The 26,225-nt window shown below is 35.5% G+C and overlaps 1 protein-coding gene and 1 long non-coding RNA gene across 2 annotated transcripts in view; both read right to left on the bottom strand.

Moving 5' to 3' along the window:
- LOC149006775 (putative disease resistance protein At5g63020) overlaps positions 1-9,981 on the bottom strand; it is a 19,907-nt gene extending 9,926 nt beyond the window's left edge. The window contains 4 exon segments of the mRNA XM_089166525.1: positions 5,097-5,198; positions 6,925-9,073; positions 9,075-9,760; positions 9,762-9,981. Of these exon segments, the coding sequence (XP_089022651.1) occupies positions 5,121-5,198; positions 6,925-9,073; positions 9,075-9,760; positions 9,762-9,827 (2,979 nt within the window). The 5' untranslated portion in view covers positions 9,828-9,981 and the 3' untranslated portion in view covers positions 5,097-5,120.
- On the bottom strand, positions 3,506-26,225 carry LOC149006774 (uncharacterized). The gene is made up of 3 exons (XR_016175187.1): positions 24,721-26,225; positions 24,524-24,626; positions 3,506-3,949 (listed from the first exon to the last, which is right to left on the bottom strand). It is a non-coding gene; the product is annotated as an uncharacterized LOC149006774 (long non-coding RNA).

Raw genomic sequence — 26,225 nt, 5'->3', positions numbered from 1 at the left:
CTTCGCCTTATCCTTTTTCAGCAACAAAGTGTAGATAATTCTCTAATAGAGATACGGCCAGAACTCCCTTGGCTCTTCCTTTTACAAGTCCTCACAAACCTTCAGAGTAGCAATATACTCTACCCTCAATGACCTTAATAGAGCCACTAGCAAGGACGTAGTAGGACACCACCCTGGTCAATCAATTGTAATCGAAAAGTATCGACTACCATCACTTTCATAATGGTGAAGTTTTTAGCTTCCCAATGAAAGAAAACCATTATCATCACATAATTATAGTTAAAATCTATTATTTTTCTAGGGTTTTTTTTTCTTTCTAATTTTGCAGGTTATTGATAGAGAAAGAAGGAATTCAATGACAGGAGCATAGCATATCAAAATTTGGGCAACTATAATGGGTTGGCCCAAAGGCTAGATAAATTAAAGGTGAATAGAGTTGATGAGATTACCAAAAAAATAAAAATAAAAAAGAGAATAAAGTTGATGCGGATAAAAAACAGAAGAAGAGTGGAGTTGATGCGAAGATAGAGAAATATGCAACGTGAGGAGAGAGACAAAGTTTAGAAGAGGAAAATTACTTTGTAATGATGCCACTTGAGCCGGTCTTATTGGACATGCCCGTTCGTAGAATTTTTCAATGGGTCATCTTTGTAAATATAAAATTCTAAAATCTTTGAAATAAAATTAAAAAGACATTATTTTAAATATATTTTTATCTTTTTTATTAGAACCACTAGATCGAAGTTCTCTTACAAGACGTGATTTAACATTGAATGCATGTAAGATTATTTTGATCGTAAAATTGATAGTTTTTCCTAGGGGTGTCAATTTATAGTCCGAATCGTTAAAATCGAACCAAATCGACCCGTTATAACTCGAATCGACCTGACCCGAACTTTAATGGGCCATAATTGGGCTGAAGGTTGTGGAGCCCGCACCAACCTGAAACCGAACCGCAACCCGTTTACAACCCGTTTTATAATTTTACATTAAATAGTATTTGAATCATTATATTACCATTAGGCAGTCGGTATAGACAATTAAAAAAATTAAGCATGAATTCAAAGATCGAGTAGTCATTTTACTACTTAATATCGAGGTTCTTGATTTCTATAGAATGGGTGGGTTTTTTTCAATGGAAATTGACCAATAACAACTTTGCTTTCGATATAATTTTTGCTTTTGTTGTAGGATGCTCAATTGTTTCTTCTTGTTCATTTTCTTACACAACATAAACCATTAGTCAACTTGAATCTAAACAGTTAGCCCGAACCCAAACCGCACTAAACCGAAACTGGCCCGAAACCGTTATTTTACTAATGGGCCGTGTTTGGGCTAGGTGATTTTCAGCCCCAAACCGCACCGTTGACACCCCTAGTTTTTCCTAAACTGTTTTTTTTTAAAAAGCCACGGAAGAGGCAAATGCAAGACGTCTTTTTTAGATTAAAAATGCCTTAAATCCTAATAGGGATCCAAATGAAAATTAGCCTTGTTTTTTTTTTAAGTGCAAATTCTCTGAATTTCCTATTGTGAACTGAGTAGGGCTCTTACTTATATTGGCAATTCACCTTTTGTGTCCTGCTACATCTAATTTTCATGTTGATCAATTGAAAATCACAACAACGGATTATTCAATGGTGCTTGAAGCTTGAACCATGAAGGAACACCGTCCTCACTAGGGGCATACTTGAATGTTGCGCATTAAATGCGCAACATGTGCTGCCAATGGTTAAGATTGAAATTTCGACTGTCCGTCTTGCAGATGGTTAAAAGCGAGATAGACAGTTGAGATTTCGATCTCAACCGTTGGCAGCACAGTGTTGCGCATTTAATGCACAAAATTGATGTTGAACCCTCCTCACTGTGCACATGATGTTGGAACTTGGAACAACCCATAAAAGCTATGATCACTATGAACAAGGCCACAAGAGTTCTCTTCTATTAGCCAATAGGGTCTGGCATCTTGGTAGCATGAGAATAACCGGATCTCAGATACGCATTTCAGTTCCTTCAACTAGATGTGGGCAGCTTCAGTGCTTACTCTCTTTACACTCTTGATATCATTGATGTAGATAGCATGCTTCTTGCCCATTAAATGCTACACCAAATAGTACTCGCCAGAGCACCAAATATTACATAAATTGCACCATAGTTGGTCTCCTTTTAGCTTAGTGAACTCCTAATTTTCCTTCAAGCATTTAAACATGTTCTTATATCCACCAACTCTCTTGCGTTGCTTGAAATCCAACGTGAAGTGGCAAGGAACCAGCCCAAGTACCCCTTGGCCGGGCTAGCCCATACCCCATCGGGGAACAAGTGAAGAACCTCCATCCGGAAGGTATGAAGAACTTACCGCTAAGGGAATGTATGAAGAACCTCCCCCTGGGGAAAGGCGCGAAGAACTCCTAGCAGTAAGGGCTGTTTGGAGGAAATGGGTAATGGCCGTAGGTAACTCCATTTCAATTCTAGAATTTGATTCTTTGCTAATTTAGCCTCCTGGAGTTTGGCTAGATCAATTGCCTCATGCATATTTGTTGGACGAAATGCCAAAACCTCTTTTGTAATGTTAGATCACAACCTAGACACAAAACAACTTACCAATGTAGTATCAGGGAGTCTAGTTATGCTATTGAAGTGTATGAAGTGTTTCCTTAAATACAACACTCTGAGATTTGATAGCAGCCTGACATTGTCCAGTTGAAACCCAGTTCGGATCTTCTCTCACTGAATAAGGACTAAGGAGAGTGAGAATTGTCCAATTGGTTCTTCATCGTGACGGTTGCAATATCCAGAACTATAATCATCTATAATAGAATTTGTTGTAGCTGAGATTTGAGTGTAAGACAATTGCAGATTTCAGCATCCAGTTGAGCAACCATTAATTCCAGTGGAATTCTGTTTTTGATATCTTCTTCAGAATGATTAAACTACAGCAGGCCCACTGGAAATTTGTCACAAGTTGGGAAAAGAGTACAAAAAGAAACTAGGTTGAGCGTCCAGAACCCAATTAAACTAGTTAACCAGGTTTGTTCTCCCATGGGGATATTTGAGTGAAATCCAGCACATCACAGAAACTATCTGAGGATTCATCAGGAAAAAGAGTTCCAACAGGACTCTCAAGTCTCAACAGAACTAAATAAGAATAAGCAAATAAAAGAAATTGAAAATCTTAGAGTGTTCATCTTATGGTTGGTGAGGCATTTATCTTTTGAGTAAGGATAAAAGTGAAGGATAGAAGGTCCTATTGAAACTTGTTCATCTGAGTAACAAGAACCCTAAACCTAAGACCAATTTCTAGGGTTGGGGATCTTGCATTTCTTTATGATAGCTAGGTCTATAAAGATATAGTTGAAACTGCCCGTCCTATACAGGCATTTACCTAGTACAGTGTTAGTCTTAAGATCATCCTTACACTTTCTCAGCCAAACAGAGCCTAAGTTAAGATACCTTGGTCTTGAAGCTTGAGGGTAAGGGTTAGAATGAGCTCTTAGCCAAACAATGTCTACAATAAAGTGGGGTCTCAGTGCTTTAAAGCCTCCACTTTGAGGTGCTAGTGCAATTTGCTCAAAAAATTATACACAATAAACAAACTAATATGAAAAACACTAGAGATGACTGCAAAAAGTTATAGCAAAAAGTTTCAACAGGAAATCATATGAATGTCTTCAACCACAATCAAGTGAATTACGGCATTAATGAAGCAACAAAATAGATCTTAAGGGTGAGCTGCATGCAGCCACTGCTAAATGATTTTAAAACTCTAAATGTCATGCACTACTTAATTGTGAGATGCTTATTATTGTTGAGTAGCCAACATCAAACAGCAACCTCTTAAAATTAAAGATACACCTCAACTATTTATCATAAACACCAAGACGCCATTCCCTCTCAACATTGTTGGCTTGATCACCTCCTTTGGAAACCTGTACTTCCAGAGTAATACATCTTCCTGTTTATATATCAAAGTTAAAATAAACCATTCAATTATCATGGCTATTGAGAACACAACTTGGAATATTGTAAATCAGAGATTTAAATGGTATTTGCTCAATGGTGCATTTGATTACTACCACGCAGAACCAAACAAGGGATAGCAGGTCCAACTAAAACTGATGTATACTGTTTGAGGTGGGGTAGGGGTGAAAAAAAAGAGAAGCATATAATGAAAATAATAAAAAGTAAAAATAAATGAAAAATACAACAAGGATGGAAAATAAATCAAACAATAGTGGGTCATCTTTATCAAATAAAAAAACTCATTCTAACAAAGAGTAACTCATCTATTTCACACAAAATTGTTTTCATCTCCTTAAGTACCTAAACATGCAAAACATACAGATGGAAACAGACTCACTTGCGGTGGTATCTCTAGCTGCCAAGAGGAGGTTTCCATGGTATATGATGCACCTGTGGCGTACATGCTTAAAGCTTTTCTTAGATATGATAGAATTGACGGTACTCATTTTTGTAGAGAATAAACTCAATGGCAGATCATTTGGCCATATCTACAATAAAGAGTCAATCAACTGAGCAAATACAAACCTGACCTACAACAATAATTAGGTGATGGAGAAAGATGTGATGTGTTTGCTTAGTTTCAGGTTTGAAAGCTAGTTATCTACTGGAGATGAATGTATTTAACTTTTAATTTATTTTTATCTCCTTAATATAACTGAACTTTATCTGCAAGAAAAAATAAAAATAAAAAAAAACATAAAAACAAAAACACTCAACAATAAGAGATCATACAAATGGCTTCAACCACAATCAAATGAATCATAGGTGACATAATTAGGTAGCAAAATATAAAGAGTGGTTGTATGCAGCTACCGCCAAATGAACTTAGAACTCTAAAAGTCATGTAGTGGTTAACTAATATTGAATGCAACCATTATCAAACACTCACCTCTGGAGTTCTACTCCCCAACTATTATAAAATCTAAGACACTATCCATTCCAACAGCTATTGTTGATCATCTCCTTTGGAAACTTTTAGTGCTTCAGTAACAACTTGGCAAACAAAATTCATGGCATATCTAACAAAATAAAAAATAAAAAAATGCAACTATCACAGTTATTGAGAAACAATAAACTACCTTGGAGGAAATGAATTGTAACGCCTAGTCTAAACACTGAAGGTCATCATCATCAAAATCTTCCTTTTCTTCCTCGTCTCTTCTTTTTCTCCATTTCTTTTCCTGCACACATTAAATCCTACAATTATAGCATGACTGATTGGGGTATTACATAAAACATGAGAAAGTAAAAGGAAATGTGGCTTGATTGTAAATTGAATACAACATGTATCATATGGAAAACAACAAGAAAAAAAATCCTAATGTTGTGACCTTTTGGCTATTCATAATAAGCATAAATTTTTATCAATTCACTATACAAAATTAAGGGACGGAGCCTAGATTTAACATCAAAAGGGGCCAAGTAATGGTACTTCACACAAATACAATGAATTTTCTATCGATTAACTTTATCGTTAAAAATTTTCTCAATCAAGGGCTCAAGTACTCATTTCTTACACATGAAAAGAGGGTTGGAGGGAAATTTTAAAAATTTTAGAAAGGAAATGGGAAAATTTTCAAAAAATTGGGAAGGGATAAGTGCTAATATCTTACACATGGAAAGAGAAATTTTAAAAAGTTCAAAAAAAAATTTGGATTTTTTTTTTGGGAGGTGGGGGATGGCCGCAATGTGGCTCCACCCATGACAAAGCTAGTCGGGGAATTAAGATTCAGGTTGTTTGTTGTACAAAACCAACGGATTAATATTAGTAACTATTTCTTTGAATGGCTTGTGGTGGTTTATCAACTGAAATGCATGGTTAGCAAGAACTCAAGAATTTGATGTGGTTAATTTTTTCTTTTTTCTTTTTTCTTTTCTTGTTGTAACAAAGTGATAATTATGTTATATGAATAGAATAAATAAAACACACTTGTGAAAGAGGCGTCCCTTATTAGCTTCTTCGGCAACAAACCTATGAAGAGCTTCTGGAGGAAACAAGGATCGAGTTGCAAGTCTTTGTGGAATAGGAATCAAGCTGGTAAAATAATTGGCATATCAGTTGAATTGAATTGTAACTGGGGCCACGAATGAATCATTACTAATGAAATATTTTGAAAATAATAGAATTGAAGTTGGTCATTTTTGTTTGGGAAATAATTAACAGTAGGATTCCTTACAATGAATTAAAATCATAGAATAAATTAAGAAGAAAGGAATATAAATATATTTGCATGAATCTATGCTAGCACGATATCAATATTTCAATAGATCATACGTTACAAGTATTACTTAAATGCAAAAAGAAATTGTATTAATCTAAAATCAGAAATCTTCATCAGAAAAGCAACGCAAAACTTTGGCATATTCTTAAGGGATCCAAAATAAAATTTATTAAGTTGAGATTCACATAAAATTATCCTACCAATATAAATTAGTGAAATATTTTCTCTTTTATCTTTTCAAATGGTAAAAAACCTATTGATGTACCATTCAACAAGTTAAGCCCAAATAGCATTGGGAAGGCTGTGGGCCTAATAGCTGAGATTTTTTTTTCTTCGGTAAAGAGCTGAGAATCTATTTAACTAAGACTTGCAGATGGATAACTAAGACTTGCAGATGGAGGTAACAGTCAAGGTTAGATTTTTCATTTTAATTGGAACCACTTCAAGAAGTTGCGATTGTTTGACACCCTGAAATTAAAAAACCAATTAAGCAACTAAGGGTCCTAAAAACTAAATAATCAACTAAGGATCCTAGAAATTCTTATCAATATATAACAAAAATATTAGAGAACTTGATGATGGTCATTACTTCATGCATCTTAAATTCAAGAGAGGACAAATAATTAACAGAAATTACCAAAACAATAAATAAACAAATGTGCAAATTCAGTCTTGTAATTCTTACCGATTCCTTGTTCCAGAGGTAACGTTTTATCATTGAGCATTTGTCTTTGTCATTTAATGATATATTTGCATGTTGGCCTCCAAATGGGGGTCTCCTCAACTTAGGACAAAGATAAACAAATGCTTGATAGAGAGATGGCCACTTCATCAAATCCGGTAAATGTTGATGGTTGTTGCAGCATATGGCTGTCAATTCTGGCAGCTCAGATAATTCTATTTTCTCCAAACTTGGAAATGCATTGATGATAGAATCCAAGTCGTCTTCATCATCTACTACAATGAGGTATTCCAATTGAGAACATTCATACACTTTTAATTCGTTCAACGTCAGTAGTAGTGGCGCCACACTACTAGTGAAAAGCACCTTCAGATTGGGGCATCTCTGTATTTGGATATATTTCAAATTAGAAAATAAGCATGGTGATGATCCAGGGCCAAGTGGCTGCTGCGGAGGAATCCTTCCACTACAGATTGTCTCTAATCCATGTAGATCATCAAGTTTCAGCCATATTAAGTCTTGAAAAGCAATTATATTATTATTTCTCTCATCGACCTTCTCCTCCTCTACCATCACTAATGTCTTAAGATCATGACAACTTACCACTTGCAGATCACTATAACCATGATGAGTTGGGACACGTGTCAAACCTGTGCATGAGTCGAACTTCACTTCTTTGTGTAACAACCTTTGAGTGTTGGCTTTTGGAAAGTACGAAAAAATGGAAGGATCAATATCACAATTCCACATTTCTAAATTTCCTATAAAGCATTTAGCTAATGGCTTCAACAATTGTGAATTCACATTCACTTTCCTCATTTGGATATCGATACAAGTCAAGTGAGTCAATTTGCACAATTCCATCATGTCGCTAGTAGACAATTTCCATCCACTCAATGTGTTATCGAACTCCTCTAGCTTCTGCAATCCAGATAGAAGTCCGAGTGGTATCCTCTCAAGGCTTTCTGTTGATTTGATATTAAAATGCCTTAAATTTTTCAGCTCCTTCATCTCCACCGGTAGCCCCTTTAAACTGAAACAATTAATCAAATCTAAAGATATGAGCTGAGCTAGCATTCCAATTTCACGCGGTAATTCTTCCAGGGATACACAGTGACATAAGCTCAACGAGCGGAGGTTGACAAGGTGAGATATTGAAGGTGGCAAATTTCTTATTTTCGTAGAATAGCTCAAATCAAGTATCTTAAGTGCATGCATGTGCTCCAAGAAGTGCAATTGGGGTATGTATGACAAAGTGTGCCAACGCCCACTATAGGGAGGACAGAGCATTAAAAAAGTGTGTAGATGTGGACAATCATCTGACAACTGAAGTAGAGACTCTACAGAAGAATACAATGATATCTTTGTTGCTTTCGACCATTCTGAGACTCTATCTGTTGCATCTGCAATGATATTGGGAGATTTTATCCAGAAACCAAATTCACGCAACACATCGTGCACTTTAACGGCTCTACTTCCCGCATCTTCAAGCATGGATGAATTTTGAAGATCTCGAATTAGAACATCAACTTTGCCTCTCATATCCCCAAGCGTTGGCATCCTATCACATAGGGCTTCTTCACCAATCCCATACTTGTATAAATCACTTCTATCAATGATTTCATCCTCATTAAATAGGCAACAATACAAGAAGAGGGATTTTTCAAGTGGATTCAAGTTTTCAAAGCTAAACATAAGAAGTTTAAATACCTTTTCTTCGAAATCTTCAAGATTAATTGCTTCTGACAATCGTTTCATTTCCCTTGAAGCGTCTCTCCATTCAGCTTCTGATTGTCTTGTTGACATCGTGCCACCAACAACTGTTATAGCCAAAGGTAATCCATCACACTTTTGAACAATTTCTTGGGCAAGAGTTTCTATTCCTGGCTGAGATCGAATCAGAGTCTCCCCGACTTTCTTCACGAAAAGATCCCATGCTTCATTTGGTGGTAGCTTATTCACTGGAATTGCATGAAGAGAATCCCTTCCTGCAAAATCGATCACGAACTTTGTAATAACCTTTGACGATCGAGATGCCATTATTATTTTGCAGCCGTTCTCCTTGGTTGGAGCTGGAACGCAAATTTCGTAAAGATCAACTTGCGGCTTCGACTTCCACATGTCGTCCAATATTAACAGATATTTATCTGTTTGTCGGGAAAGTTTTTTTTTTGACATCATTGTCGTCGTCGGTGCAATTCAACCCAAAGCCTTGTGCAATTTCTTTTCGCATTTCTTGGAAATTTGGTGTAGCCGACAGCGTAGTGAAAATGACGGAATCGAAGTGCTGCTCGGTGTTTCTGAAGTGGTTGTAGACGTGATTCAAGAGTGTTGTCTTCCCGATTCCTCCCATTCCATACAACCCAACAAAGGGACACTTATCGCCCAGCACCGCTTCAATGATCTGATCCTTGAGTGACTCTCTTGTTGTTTGGCCCTCAATAGAAACTACGTTCTTCTTCTTCCCTTCCTGCTGTGAGGTAGAAGCCACCGCAGTCCAACCGCCTCTTGGATCTTCTTGGTTCAAGTTGTCTGCACGTTGCTTGAGTTTCAATGCATTTTTGCTCAGCTGGTAGGGTAACACGAAGCAGAACCAGTTTGAAAGTGCTCTTCCTCTGCTTTGCCGCTCTTCGTACTCAATTCTTAAGTGGTTGGCCTTGGATAGAGCTTCATCGGCTTGACTGAACCAGCGTTCTGCATCTGCTGATGCTCCAACACCTTCTTGCTTCTTTGCAAATTCCAATTTTTGTCGTTCAGTTTTACTCCTGCCATCCAGCGTCTGTGTTGTCCTAATCAGTTCATCAATGTTGTCCCCAAGATTTCGTATGAGCCGAAACCTTGACTTTGATAGGTTCGATCACATATTGGGGAATCCATCCTATTATTCCGCTTATGAGACTTTCCATACTTCACTGTTAAAGAGTGTTTGTGTTTTACAGGAAGAAAAGAAGAAAGAAAGAGATCAGAGACTGTGGGAAGCAAGCAAGCAAGAAGAACTTCAGAGTGTTTGGATTGCAGTACCCGATCCTTGAAAATACAGATAGATAGAGAGACTCCAAATAATCCAGAATTGAAAGTAATTACTGAACAACCTCCTGTGGACTCGAGGCCATCGCCCATCAGCACTATTAGCTAGGCGACAAAGGGAATCAAACCCATGAGGCATGTGGCATGTGGTTTTTTTTTTTTTTTTTTTTCATACCAAACAAAAACGAAAATTATAGTCTGAAGAACTCGGAACTTTACGTAAAGAATAAAATCACGGTTCAGTGATTTTTTATATGAAACAAAAGTAAAAGTAGAAGATAATGGGAGATACCATATAAGCAGTTATGTGTTTTATACTTTGCAATTTTTTCTCCAACTTTTTATGTGGAAACTGAGATAAAAGCATATGATGACATCACATTTTAGAAAGAAAAAGCTCCGATGGGAGAAAAATCATTAACTTTTATCTATTTGATTTTAATAGTTAAATGGAAGTTTATCTTCTTAATTTTTAATGTCAGACCACATGAAAGGACCTCGAAAGCCAAGATCAGATCACCATAATTAGACCGCAAATGACAGAAAGAATCTTAACTAAAATTGGAATATAATTTCTAAGAAATTATATTATATTATTTTCATTTTTTTTTATCACCAGAGAAGTAAACAAAAACCGCTGACTGGATGTCTAGGGTGCAACTTTGTCCTTTGCACCTATGGGCTTTCTTCCCAGATTCTCCAGCTGGATTAGAAGAAATTCTCATGGTGGATAGAGAATCTTGTTTAAGTTAGGTTAAAACCTGTCTTTGTACCGAGAAAAAAAAAAGTACTTTAAGGGAATTAAACTCATTCAACACTATTAATTAATCCATAATTGAAACTAATTGCCCTATAGACTCCACACCATCAGCACCAATAGGCGACAAAGGTAATCAAACCCAAAAACCCATGTGTTTTGAGTTATTTTTTTCTTTTTCTCATGAAAAACAAAACCCATCTAATAGATGGCCCCGTTAATCTGAGCGTAAAGACCATAAAAGTGTCTCTCCTTTTCGGAAATATGAATACAAGGTAGAAGCTGATTAGCATTTCTAAATCTCTTTCTTTCTTTTCTATCAAAAAATTGAAAAAAAAATATATAATATATATATATCCACTAAGGCTACGTTTGTTTGTAAAGGTGGAGTGAGAATAAAAGATGCAAAAAAAAAAGAGATGTGGATTCCATGTGTAATGGGGTGAGGGAGAAGGAGAAGAAAAGGAAATGAAAGGGTTTTGTAAAAAAGTGATAGTGGTGGGTCCTATTTTTACTTTTTCAAATTTTTCTATAAAATTCCACCAAATTTGTGGGGTTTTATAAAGTCTTGGGGTGAGAAAATTGAACTGTCACCTCACTAGACAAGTTTCTTTGATTTAAGAAAGATTGTCTCTCGTTTTCTCATCTCAAGCAACCAAACAATATACATTTTTACGAAAAGTAAAAAAAGTAAAAATAATTTATTTTTTTCAAGAATTTTTCCAATCTATTTTTTCCCACCCCTCCTTTATTCCAATAAACAAACGCAGACTAAATCTTTTTACTTTTTCGTCTTCTGGTAAACAAAACCCCTTTAGGGCTTGTTTGGTTACATGAGTTTGGATATTTCAAATATCTAGAGATTTCAAATCTATGGAGTTATAATTTATAAAATTAGACGTTTGGTTGTGAAATGAAATTTGTGTATTCATCCTAAAAAACTATTTGATCGATGTGATTTTTTTGAATATGCAAATGTATAGCTTTTTTGAAATCTCTGGATTTCACCCCTTACCCATAAATCTACAGATTCACGTTTTTAGTGTAAAAATGTGAATATCTAGATTCATGAATTCTCAGATTCATGAATCCATAGATTTTTACAACTGAACGGGTATAATTCTCAGATTCATGAATTCTGAGATTTGAAATCTCTGGATTCATGTAACCAAATAGGCCAGCCCTTAAAGTATCATCTCAAATTGAATGGGAGAATTCATCAAATTGAATGGGAGAATTCATCACATCTTTTATTTTTTTTATAAATAAAAGTAAAGTCCCTTTTCAATGATCAATTGTCAAAGAGGAAAAACCGCTCCATCTTTCACTTTTGTTTCTTTTAGATAAACAAATTCCCTTTAAGATTTCAATAATTGAACGGGAAGTTTATTGTTTTTTATGTGAAGCCTATGAAAGCACCGTAATTAAACCACGAATGACACAGAAAGAATTCTATTTAAAGTTGGAGTATAAGGTCCCCAAGAAATTGTATTGTATTATCTTTATGTATTTTATCATCATCAAATCAATCAGCCATAGCATTTTAATAAATAAAAAATTAAACGACTAGGGTCCATAAAAACCAGAGGAAGGGAGCCGAGTAAAAAAAATAAAAGTTTAAACCTAAGAGTCAGAATAATGACTTTTGAATATTTTTAAATGAGTCACGTTACTTACGAGTCCGGATCAGCGACCCCGACGTCCCAATGCTTCCTGACCACAAAGATCAGTGGGGCCCACGGTGAAAAAAACATTTTGAAAAAAATTTCACCAGTGGGACCCATTGGTTTTTGTGGTGAGGAAGTCATGAGTGCTCTCCCGACGGGGAGATGATCCGGATTCGTTACTTACTGTTTAGAGTTGAATACATTATTTTACTAATAAGGGTTTTTTTTTTTGGCCAAATTTATTTATTTATTTATTTTTTTACATTTTTTTTATGAGGTTCATCCTGGCCAGCTTGCGTGCACCACGATTACATCCTCAAATTAATGCCGCCGAATGGGTGTGAACCCAAGACTTCCCCGTGAAAGATAGAGTTTTTAACCGCTTTACTAACTCATCATTGGCACTAATAAGGGTTAGGATTGTGATTTGACTACTTACTTACCAGCTGTTCAGTCTGTCCTATCTTCAACACTTCTTAACCTTTTGACGCGTGCACCTTTTTTCTACCGTTGAATTATTATGTACTGATTTAAATAGAAACATCAAACATAACCGACATATGACCGCATCCTAAGATTCCATGATTAGTTTTTAAACACTAAGATTATAGGATTGGAACGATAAAAAAATACACCTACCACTTGTGCAATAATAATCTTATGTAAGAAAAAAATATCAGTAAGGAACAACTTAAAAAAAACAAACATGCTCAAATTCAATCTGAAATATTCACTTACAGAATTATCCTCCCGTAAGTCACAATATACAGAAGTATTTATAGATCTTTCCACTTTTATATCAATAACTAGATAAAATCTCTCTAAACTGATGCCCTATAGTTTAATACACATATTGAGCTTTGCAACCTGAATATCCAGTCAATCATTTAAGTGACCAGAGTGCACTTCTACCTCCCAAAACCTGGAAAAGATGCCATCCTCATCTGAAGCATTAATTGGATGAGTAGCATTCGCAAAGTCCCTAAAGTATGCTAATCAAGGTTCTACACCACAGCTGCCGGTAACCATTCGAGACCCATCAATGGCAATGGCAGAACACCCAATTCCGGAGCTTGACTCGTTAGGGATACATACAACATTCCAAGGAATTCAATTGCATTCCTGTATCATTATCCCAAACCTTAACGCAGAAATCTTCTGGCCCTCCACTGACTATTTTATATGAATCAGTTTGTAGAAGTGATACAGGATCGACATGTCCATCAAAATCTTTTAGAGGTTCTGGTTTCTCTTAGCTTTTCCTAATGTCCCACAACATTACTCTGCAAACACCAAACAGGGATTATAGAGATTCTCAATTTTATTTTCATTTGTATATTTTGATCCAACAATGATAGTAAAGGCATCAAAATATCTTATCATTTAGATGATCAACAGAAATACACTCAACAATCCTAAGGAGTCAGCTCAGTTTCTCATAGTATAAAGTCAAGAATTTCAACATTCTTGAAGCCAAGGGCAAAGTCCCGTACATATAACACCTCAAAAAACAAATATATATATATAAGCAAAATCAGTTTTCCATGATCTTTTTGGTCATTATCAAGCCAGTCACAAGGGCTGGGCCCATAGGCCCGGCTGATTTTCTTTTTATTATTATTATTTTTTGGGGTGAGGGAAGAGGTACGTAGGAGTGAATATTTGAAACCATGATCTCCTTAATTTTATTGTCTCTATATAACAAATTGCCATCACCACACTAGAAGCACATCCACTTCTATGATCGATCATTAATGAAGAAAAACCCACCACATCTTTGAAGTATCAATAATTGAATGAGAGGGTTATCAATCTTTTATGTTGAAACGAAACATGAAAAGTACCCCACAAGACATGGTCAATTGCAACGAATGATGGAAACATTCCTAACTTGGGGGTTAAATCTCGATAGTGGAGTACACGGTCCCCAAAAAAGGAAGGGCTCAATTTCCCCTATAATGAAAAGACATTCTTAGCCTCCCAGTCCCATTCTTAGTTTGTTTTGTTTTGTTTTGTTTTTGTTTTTGTTTTTTCTTTCCCCTCAGATATAAAGTAAATTATTAAAAAGAGCAAGCAAAGCTCAAGAAGTCCTAATTACATAGATGTATCCAAGGGTTGGAAGTTGGCCATATCGGCTTGCTTGTTAAGGAAAGGGCTTTCTAGCTAGAGTTTATAAACACATTTGTCATTTCTAGGAACTCGTATTAATGGACATCGAATTAATTAGATTACTCAGCAAAGCTCGAATGTCTTCAACCACATTGAAGACCTCAAAAGGAAGATTTGAAGCAGAATTCTCCAAATAAGAAGCGAACTCGACACAATCCAATTCAAGGATACAACCATGCACACAGTCCCATTGTTAGTGAATGAACGGGTTCAGTTCTTATTGTCTCATAGATTACTTCAAAAATCATTAAAATTTTATATTAGTGATTTTCGATTACCTACTACGTTACAATATCATTTCAATTCTTGAAAGGGCATAGTAGTCCAAGAGGATTTAAGTGGCCTCAACTAAAACTGATGGTATGCCATTAGTTTCAATAATTTGGACCACCCAACCTTATTTTGTATTGAAATAATTACACACAATACACAAACTAATATGAAAAATACTAGAGAGGACTGCAAAAAGTTGTAGCGAAAAACTTAAACAATAGATCATATAAATGGCTTCAACCACAATCAAGTGAATTACGGCATTAAGAAAGTTACAAAATAGATCTTAAGAGTGAGTTGCATGCAGCCACTACCAATAAATGATTTTAAAACTCCAAATGTCACACACTAATTAATTGTGAGGTGGTTATTATTGTTGAGTATCCAACATCAAACAGTCAACCTCTTAAAATTAAAGCCACACCTGATCAACTATATATCATAAACACCAAGGCGCCATTCACTCCAACAGCAACAATGATGGGTTGATGACCACCTCAATCCTTTGGAAACCAAAACTTCTTGAGCACCAATATATCGTCCCGAAAAACATCTTCCTGTTTATATCAAAATTAAAATAAATCATGGCTACCGAGAACAAAACTTGGAGTATTATAAATCATAGATTTAAATAGTATGCTAATTAAGTAGTGCATTTGATTACAACCACACTAAACCAAACAAGGGATAGCAATACCAATTTAAACTGATGTATATTATTTATTTATTTATTTTTTGGGCGGGGTGCGGAAACATATAATGAAAATAACCAAAAAAAATACAAGAAGCAAAGACAACAAATGAAACCGCTGAGGGTCATCTTTATCAATTGAGAAAATTGCATGTGTTAAAACATTCCAACAAAGAGTAACTCATCTATTTCCACACAAGATTGTTTCCATCTCCTTGAGTAGCTAAACATGCAAAACATATAGATGGAAACATACATGCTTGCAGCGGTATCTCTAGCTATCGAGATGATGCTTCCATGTGACGCATATGCTTAAAACCTTTCTTAGATATGATAAAATAGAAAATACTCATTTTTACAAGGAATTAATAAACTCAATGGCGGATTATTTAGCAAAATCTACAATAAAAAGTCAATTATCTGAGCAAATACAAGCCTGACTTAATTCAGGAGATGGAGAGAAGTGCAATGTGTCTACCTAGATTCTAGTTTGAAAGTTAGGTATCAACGTACTGGAGATGAATGTATTTAACATGTAAATTATTTTTATCTCCTTAAAACAACTGATTTTTTTAGCACTCAACAATAAGAGATCATACAAATGACTTCAACCACAATCAAATGAATCATAGGTGACATAATTAGGTAGCAAAATATAAAGAGTGGTTGTATGCAGCTACCGCTAAATGAACTTAGAACTCTAAAAGTCATGTAGTGGTTAACTAATATTGAATGCAACCATTATCAAACACTCACCTCTGGAGTTCTACTCCCCAACTATTATAAAATCTAAGACGCTTTCCACTCCAACAACTATTTTTGATCATCTCATTTGGAAACTTTTAGTGCTTGAATAATAACTTGGCAAACAAAATTCATGGCATATTTAACAAAATTAAAAAAGATCATGCAATTATCACAGCTACTGAAAAAAGAAAAAAAAAAACCTACCTTGGAGGAAATGAATTGGAATGCCTAGTCTAAATACTGAACGTCATCATCAACGTCTTTCTTTAATGTCTCCTCTCTAATTATTCTCGCCTGCACACATTAAATCCTACAATTATACCATGATCGATTAGGGTATTACATATAACGAGAAAAGTAGAAGAAAATGTGGCTTGATTGTAAATTGAGTACAAGATGTCATCATACGGAAAACAAGAAAAAAATACTAATGTTGTGACCTTTTGGCTATTCATAATAAGTATAGATTTTTATCAATTCACTATACAAAATTAAGGGACGGAGCCTAAATTTAACATCAAAAGGGACCAAGTAATGGTACTTCACATTGAATACAATGAATTTTTTTCGATTAATTTTATCGTTAAAAATTTTCTCCAATCATGGGCTCAGGTTAAGTTTATACATGAAAAGAGGGTTGTAGGGAAATTTTCAAATTTTCGGAAAAGGAATGCGGAAAATTTCAAAAATTTGGGAAGGGGTGAGTACTAATATCTTACACATGAAAAGAAAAATTGTAAATTCAAGGAAGGGGAAGTAATTGAAAGAAATTACCAAAACAAGAAACAAACAGAAGTAAATATTCAATCTTGTAAATCTTACCAATTTCTTCATTCGAGGGTAGCTTTCTATCTCTGAGCTGTTGTCTTCGTCATGTAATGATATATTTTCATGTTGCCCTCCAAATGGGGGTCTCCTCAACTTAGGACAAAGATAAACAAATGCATAAGAGAGAGATGGCCACTTCATCAAATCTGATAGATGTTGATGGTTGTTGCAGCATACGGCTGTCAATTCTGGTAGCTCACATAATTCTATTCTCTCCAAACTTGGAAATGCATTGATGATAGAATCCAAGTCGTCTTCATCATCTACTACAATGAGGTATTCCAATTGAGAACATTCATTTACTCTTAATTCTTTCAACTTCAGTAACAATGGCGCCACACCACTAGTAAAAAGCACCTTCAGCTTGGGGCACATTTTTATTGTTAATTCCACCAAATTAGAAAATAAGCATGATGATGATCCAAGGCCAAGTGGCTGCTGTGGAGGAATCCTTCCACTACAGATTGTCTCCAATTCATGTAGCTCATCAAGTGTCAGGCATCTTAAGTTTTGAAAAGCAATTGTACTACTTTTTCTCTCATCGACTTTCTCCTCCTTTACCATCACTAATGTCTTAAGATCTTGACAACGTACCACTGTCAAAGCAGTACAACCATGATGAGTTGGGACACGTGTCAAATCTATGCATGAGTAGAAGGTCGCTATGCATGAGTAGAAGGTTGCCTCATTGTACAACCCTTGAGAGACTTCTGGAATGTTCGAATAAATTGAAGAATCAATATCACAATTCCACATTCTTAAATCTCTTGTAAAGCATTTAGCTAATGGCTTCAACGATTGTGGATTCAACTTCACTTTCCTCATTTCGACATTGATACAAGTTAAGTGAGTCAACTTGCACAATTCCATTATGTCACTGGTAGACAATTTCCATAGGCTCGCTATGTTAGAGAACTCTTCTAGCTTATGGAATCCAGAGAGAAATCCGGGTGGTATCCTCTCAAGGCTTTGAGTCCAGCGGATACTAAGATGCCTTAAAAATTTCAGCTCCATCATCTCCACCGGTAGCCCTTTTAAATTGTAGCAATCAGTCAAGTCTAAGGATATGAGCTGAGCTAGCATTCCAATTTCAGGCGGTAATTCTTCCAAGGATGTACACCCATATAAGCTCAACAAGTGGAGGTTGACAAGGTGAGATATTGAAGGTGGCAAATTTCTTATTTGCATACAATAGCTCAAATCAAGTATCTTAAGTGCAGGCATGTGCTCCAGGAAGTGCGGTTGGGGCATGTCCGTTGAAGTTCTGAGCGAGAGCATTAACGTGTGCAGATGTGGACAATTATTTGATAACCTTGGTAAATACTCTCCCGAATACAATGAAATCTTTGTTGCTTCCGCCCATTCTGAGGTAAAGACTCTACTTGCCTTGTTTGCAATGATTTTGGGAGATTTTATCCACAAACCAAATTTGCGCAACACATCGTGCACTTTAACATCTCCACTGCCCGCATCATCAAGCATTGATGAATTTTGAAGATTTCCAATTATAACTTCAACTTTGTTTCTCATAGGGTTTCTTCACCAATGCCAAACTTGTATAAATCCCTTCTATTAATGATTTTATCCTCAGGAAATAGACAACAATACAAGAAGAGAGATTTTTCATGTTGACTCAACTTTTCAAAACTAAACATAAGAATTGGAAATACCTTTTCTTCCATGCCTCTAAGGTTTGAATCAAACGATCGTTCTATTTCACAAAAAGCATCTTCCCACTCTCCTTCGGTTTCCCTTGTTGACATTGTGGCACCAACAACGCCTCTAAGGTTTGAATCAAATAATCGTTCCATTTCACATAAAGCATCTTTCCACTCTCCTTGGGTTTTCCTTGTTGACATTGTGGCACCAACAATGATGATAGCCAAAGGTAATCCATCGCATATTCTAACGATCTTCTGGGCAATGGATTTAATTCCGGGCTTGGAAGCAAACAAAGAGTGCCCGACTTTCTCCTCGAAAAGATTCCACGCTTCATCAGATGATAGGCCATCATCCACTCGAATTGTACACATAGACTCCTTTCTTTGAAAGGGGATCATAAACCCTATGATCACTGGTAACGTTCGAGCTGCCACTAATATCTTACAACCGTTCTTCTTCGTTGGTGTTGGAATGCAGATTTCGTTAAGAGCAACTGGGGACTCCCACATGTCATCCAATATTAGCAAATACTTGCCTGTTTGTATGGAAAAACCAAGTTTTTCCTTAGTATCTTCGTCATTAGTGCAATTTCTCAACCCAAAGCCTTTGGCAATTTGTTTTCGCATTTCTTGGAAATTCGGTGTAGCCGACACGGTGGTGAATATGACGTGGCGGAAGGGCTCAGCGGTGTTTTTGAAGTGGTTGTAGATGTGTTGTAGGAGTGTCGTCTTCCTGATTCCTCCCATTCCATACAACCCAACGACAACATACCGATCGTCCAACACACGTCCGACGATCTCATCCTCGAGTGACTCTCTTGTTGTTTGATCCTCCCTAGAAACGACATTCTTCTTCCCTTTCGGCTGTGAGGTAGAAGCCACTGCAGTCCAACCGCCTATTGGATCTTCGTTGTTCAAGTTATCTGCACGTTGCCTGAGTCTCAATGCACTTTTGCTCAGCCGATAGCGTTCCACGAAGGATGACCAGATTTCCAAACATGCTATTTGCTGCTTCTCGTACTCACCTAGTAAGTTGTTGGCCTCGGATAGAACTTTATCGGCTTGTCTGAACCAGCGTTTAGCATCTGCTGATGCTCTAACACCTTCCTGCTTCTCTGCATAATCTGAGAGTAATATAATGATTCATTCTATCCCTCTTAGGGCAACATGATCCAAGTGTCCTTGACTGACTTGCCTCTTTTTATAAGAGAAAAATCAAACCCTATAACACTCTTGAAGAATTAATTTGGAATACATACTGAGTAGTCACTGATAATTTTATTAACAACTCGAAAGTATATGTTTCATATCAATAATTCATGAGGTTAAGTTTATGTGAAAATGGGAAAATAAAATTGGGTTCCATAAGCAGAAAGAAGATACTCTTGGAACATTGTTCTTCCAATGTTGATTGATTAAGAAGGCACAGTTGGACTGGAGATCCACTAAGATTAAGAACAGATTGACTCCCCCTAAATTTTATTGATCTATGTGTATTTATTTGCAGAACACCACATTCTAGACTGGCATCTAATGTCATAATTAAGCAATGAATGACATGGAAAGATTATATTTTTTAGTAAATCAGAACCGCCATAATTAAACCACGAATGATATGGAAAGATAATATTTTTTAGAATGACATGGAAAGATAATATTTTTTATCATCATCAAATCACTTATATAGTGTTTTAATGAAAAAAAGAAATCTTTGCGACTAGGGGTCGATAAACCCAAAGGGAGGGAGAAGGTGTAGAAAAATAAATAGAGTTGACTTTTTAATAATTTGAAATGAATTAGGTTCATTTGGACAATATTTCAATCAATGACAAACTAATGAAATACATTATTTTACTAATAAGGGTTAGGATTGCGATTTGACTACTTACCAAGTGTCCTATTTCAACACTTGTTTAACCTTTGGATTTGTGCACCTTTGTTTTCACCATTGAATTACTATATACTCATTTATATAGAAAGGAAAATAGAAAAAAGAGTACATCATCCCAAGTTGAAAGTTCTATAAAATTAACAAAACAAATCCAACAAGGTAAATAAAATAATTAAGAGTAACTTTCATTTGAGCCTTCTAAAATTTGATTCAAGTCATTTTAATTAAAAAAAAATAAAAATATATCATCTTGCATTTGCCTTCTTGTGTTCTAATAAAATAAAAAATAAAAATGAAGAATAAATAAAAAGGTAATTTTACGCTTAAACATATGAATCCATAAAAATTTCAGCCATGTATGTATTTGACATTTTAGAAAAGTGGTATGGTTGCATGGTAGTAAAAATCGCCGAAATATCATCGAGTTTCTGTTTAGGAAGCTATCAATACAAAAACAACATCGAAACGATTTTTTTACCAAATATCTGTGATTTATTGTATTTTATTGAAATCTCGCGATTTTTTAAGATTTTTTTACTGATTATAAAGAAAAGTTTGGATACCAACGGGAGTTGGTCCAAGTGGTAAGCAGCTTGGTTCGTTTAAGCAAGGTTCCGGTATCGAATCCTTGTGGATGCAAAAAATCCCCGCTAGGAGACTTACCCACCACAGCCAGGTGTGCGACGAGAGTCGAACCATCGGTTGGCAAACCCAAAAAAAAAAGAAAAGTTTGGACGCAGTGCGTCCTCTCTCACGAAATGTTTTGCCTTCTACATCTCTGTACTTCCGTTTCTTCACCTTCCAATCTCTCTCTCTGTAAGTCCTGGCTTGGCCCTTAGGGGCATCACTGTTGATTAAATCGAGCCTAGCTTCATTGTTTGCACTTTCAAGGTTCCCCCCATGCCTCACTGTAAACAAAGTATCTACCTTGCCTCTCCAAGATCACTTCTTCACTTTTGAGAGTATTTGAATCCACCAAGGTTGAACCCAAATGGGCTTCAAAGGGGAAAACAATTAAATAACCATTAATTTCCATCTCTTCGTTTTCTGAAAATGATCGAAAGATGTAATCTTGAATTAGGGTTTCATTTGAATTGCCTTTGACTAGTGCTGTACATCAAACAGGATGGAAGTGGAAACTTGTCCCCAAGTGCTATTGTGAACTAAGTTGATGAGATTGGGGGAGCATCAATCCTAATGGACGATCTTCCAGTTGAAGTATCAGTGGACATGTCAATTTTTTATAACCCACCCTACTCTTGAAGGTGCAAACTATCACACTCCACCCGCCGGTATCGGTCCCGCCCGACAACCCGTGGGTGCTATCCGTCACAAGATCCATGGTCTTATCATCAACAATAATAAATGCAAGTAATAATAAACATAAGCAATAACAAGTTCGAATAATTAATCAAAAATGATTACAAGAGTCCAAATACTGTAGAGAAAATAAATCAAAGAAAAGGAATCAAAGTACGTACTAATGTTTATCAAGTTCAACGGAAGCAATACTCAAATTAAAGATAGTTTCTTTCCAGAAGCTCGCTCCTGGGCTATAGCCTTCGCTTCAGCTTTAGCAATATATGGAGTTCTCCACTTTTAAACCCAAGGACTACTTCGGTTTTTCATTCATTCCTTCCTTCCTTGTGGTTCTTCATAGATCTAGTCCAATCAGTTTGTCATCATTGAAATCTTCATTTTCCCCCAATATCTCAGGGGATCTGTCTATCGAATTGAGTAGTCAGAAATTAGCTAATTCAAAAAAAAAAAAATGTATGAGATTGAATCAGCATCTCATTTTAGAAACCCAAGAAATGTATGGATTCATTAAAAAAAATATCGATTAGTGATTTCCTTAGACCTCAAAAGAAAACTGATAATTTTATATTGCTGGAAATCTATAGCATCAGTATTGAGGTGCTTTATAGGAAGTCATATATTTTCCAATAATCATAGCCCGAAATCTCTCAAGAGCCCTTGCTGAGAATTCATGTTGATTTTTTTCCACCCATACGAGAAGTTATAAAGACCGTTTCACCTTACAACTAAAATGGTTATCATTTTGGAAGTGTTTCCTTAAATACAGCACTCTGAGATTTGATAGCAGCCTGACATTGTCCAATTGAAACCCAGTTCGGATCTTCTCTCATTGAATAAGGACTAAGGAGAGTGACAATTGTCCAATTGGTTCTTCAACATGATGGTTGCAATATAATCATCTATAACAGGATTCGTTGTAGCTGAGATTTGAGTGTAAGACAATTGCAGATTTCAGCATCCAGTTGAGCAACCATTAATTTCAGTGGAACTCTTTTCTGATATCTTCTTCAGAATGATTAAACAACAGCAGGCCCACTAGGAATTTGTCACAAGTTGGGAAAAGAGTACAAAAAGGAAGTAGGTTGAGCGTCCAGAACCCAATTAAACTAGTTAACCAGGTTTGTTCTCCCATGGGGATGTTTGAGTGAAATCCAGCACATCACAGAAACTATCTGAGGATTCATCAAGAAGAAGAGTTCCAACAGGACTCTCAACAGAACTAAATAAGAATAAGCAAATAAAAGAGATTGACAAACTAATACAAAAAACACTAGAGAGGACTGCAAAAAGTTAAAGCAAAAAACTTCAACAAGAGATCATATGAATGGCTTCAACCACAATCAAGTGAATTACGGCATTAATGAGTAACAAATAGATCTCAAGAGTGAGCTGCATGCAGCCACTGCTAAATGATTTTTAAACTCCAAATGTCATGCACTAATTAATTGTGAGATGCTTATTATTGTTGAGTAGCCAACATCAAACAACAACCTCTTAAAATTAAAGCTACACCTCAACTATATATCATAAACACCAAGACGCCATTCACTCTTAACATTGTTCGCTTGATCACCTCCTTCGGAAACCTGTACTTCTAGAGAGTAATATATCACCCCGGAAAACATCTTCCTGTTTATATATCAAAGTAAAAATAAATCATTCAATTATCATGGCTATTGAGAACAAAGCATGGATTGTTGTAAATCAGAGATTTAAATGGTAAGCTCAATGATGCATTTGATTACAACCACGCAAAGCCAAACAAGGGATAGCAGGTCCACCTAAACTGATTATATTGTTTGCGATGGGGTGGGGGTAAGAAAAAGAGAAGCCTATAATGAAAATAATAAAAAAATAAAAATAAATGAAAAATACAACAAGCAAGGACAATAAATGAAACAACAGAGGGTCATCTTTATCAAATAAAAAAACTCATTCTAACAAAGAGTAACTCATCTATTTCACACAAAGTAGTTTTCATATCCTCAGGTACCTAAACATGCAAAACATACAGATGAAAACAGACTCGCTTGCGGTGGTATCTCTAACTGCCAAGAGGAGGCTTCCATGGTATATGATACACCTGTGGCGTACATGCTTAAAGCCTTTCTTGCATATAATAGAATGGACGATACTTATTTTTATAGAGACTAAACTCAATGGCGGATCATTTTGCCAAATATACAATAAAGAGTCAATCAACTGAGCAAATACAAGCCTGACGTGCATCAATAATTAGGAGATGGAGAAAGATGTGATGTGTATGCTTAGTTTCAGGTTTGAAAGCTAGGTATCTACTAGAGATGAATGTATTTAACATTTAATTTATTTTTATTTCCTTAATACATCCGAACTTTTTCTGCAAGAAAAAATAAAAATAAAGAACGTAAAAACAAAAACACTCAACAGTAAGAGATCATACAAATGGCTTCAACCACAATCAAATGAATCGTAGATAGCATTAATTAGGTGGCAAATTATATAGATCTAAAGAGTGGTTGCATGCAGCCACTTCCAAATGAGTTCTAAGTGCTTAACTAATATTGAATGCAACCATTGTCAAACACCCACCTTTGGAGTTCTACACCTCAACTATCATCAAATCTAAGACACCATCCACTCCAACAGTGATTGTTGATCATCCCTTTAGAAACTTGTAGTGCTTCAGTAGTAACTATGCAAACAAAATTCATGCATATCTAACAAAATTAGAAAAGATCATGCAATTATCACAGCTACTGAGAAAAAATAAACTAAAAATAAACTACCTTGAGGAAATGAATTGTAACGCCTAGTCTAAACACTGAAGGTCATCATCAACATCTTCCTTTTCTTCCTCCTCTTTTTTTTTTCTCCATTCCTTTTTCTGCACACATTAAATCCTACAATTATAGCATGACCAATTGGGGTATTACATATAACATGAGAAAAGTAGAAGAAAATGTGGCTTGATTGTAAATTGAGTACAAGATATCATCATATGGAAAACAAGAAGAAAAAAAATCATAATGTTGTGATATTTGGTAATTCATAATAAACATAGATTTTTATCACTTCACTATACAAAATTAAGGGACGGAGCTAGATTTAACATCAAAAGGAGCCAAGTAAATGGTACTTCACACTGAATACAATGAAATTTCTATCGATGAACTTATCGTTAAAAATTTTCTCCAATCAAGGGCTCAAGTACTCATTTCTTACACATGAAAAGAGGATTGGAGGGAAAATTTAAAAATTTCAGAAAGGGAATGGAAAATTTTTCAAAAAATTGGGAAGGGGTGAGTGCTAATATCTTACATATGGATAGAGAAAATTTTAAAAAGTAGAAACAAATTGTGAATTTTTTTTTCAGGAGGTGGGGGATGGCCGCAATGCGGCTCCGCCCATTACAAAGCTAGTCGAGGAATTAAGATTTAAGTTATTTGTTGTACAAAACCAATGGATTAATATTAGTAACTATTTCTTTGAATGGCTTATGGTGGTTTATTAACAAGGATCAAGTTGCAATTCTTGTGGAATAGGAATCAAGCTAGGGCAACGAATGAATTGTTGAATTGTAACTGGGGCAACGAATGAACAATTGTTGATGGAGTATTTTAAAAATAATAGAAGTGGTCATTATTTTTGTTTGGGAAATAATTAACAGTAGGATTCTTTACAATGAAATTGAATACAATGAGTTAAAATCATAGAATAAAAAAAAATGGCATTGCATGAATCTATACTAGCACGATGTCAATATTTCAATTAATAGATCATACGTTACAAGTATTACTTAAATGCAAAAAGAAATTGTATTAGTCGATCTAAAATCAGAAATCTTCATCAGAAAAGCAACGCAAAACTTTGGCATATTCTTAAGGGATCCAAAAAATAAAATTTACTAAGTTGAGATTCAGATAAAATTATCATACCAATATAAATTAGTGAAATATTTTCTCTTTTATCTTTTCAAATGGTAAAAAACTATCAATATACTGCTCAACAAGTTAAGCCCAAATAGCATTGGGTGGGCCGTGGACCTAATAGCTGAGATTTTTATTTTTTATTTTAATTTCTTTTTGGGGGTAAAGAGCTGAGAATCTATTTAACTAAGATTTGCAGATGGAGGTAACAATCAAGGTTAGATGTTTTTTATTTTAATTGGAACCACTTCAAGAAGTTGTGATTGTTTGACATCCTGAAATTAAAAAACCAATTAAGCAACTAAGGGTCCTAAAAACTAAATAATCAACTAAGGATCTTTGGACCCAAAAACTAAATCATCAAC

Source organism: Hakea prostrata, chromosome 8 (assembly GCF_041222555.1).
Source record: "Hakea prostrata isolate BN-2017 chromosome 8, UWA_Hpros_2, whole genome shotgun sequence".
In the NCBI taxonomy this organism is placed as follows: Eukaryota; Viridiplantae; Streptophyta; class Magnoliopsida; order Proteales; family Proteaceae; genus Hakea; species Hakea prostrata.
This window is presented reverse-complemented; position numbering and strand designations above follow the sequence as displayed.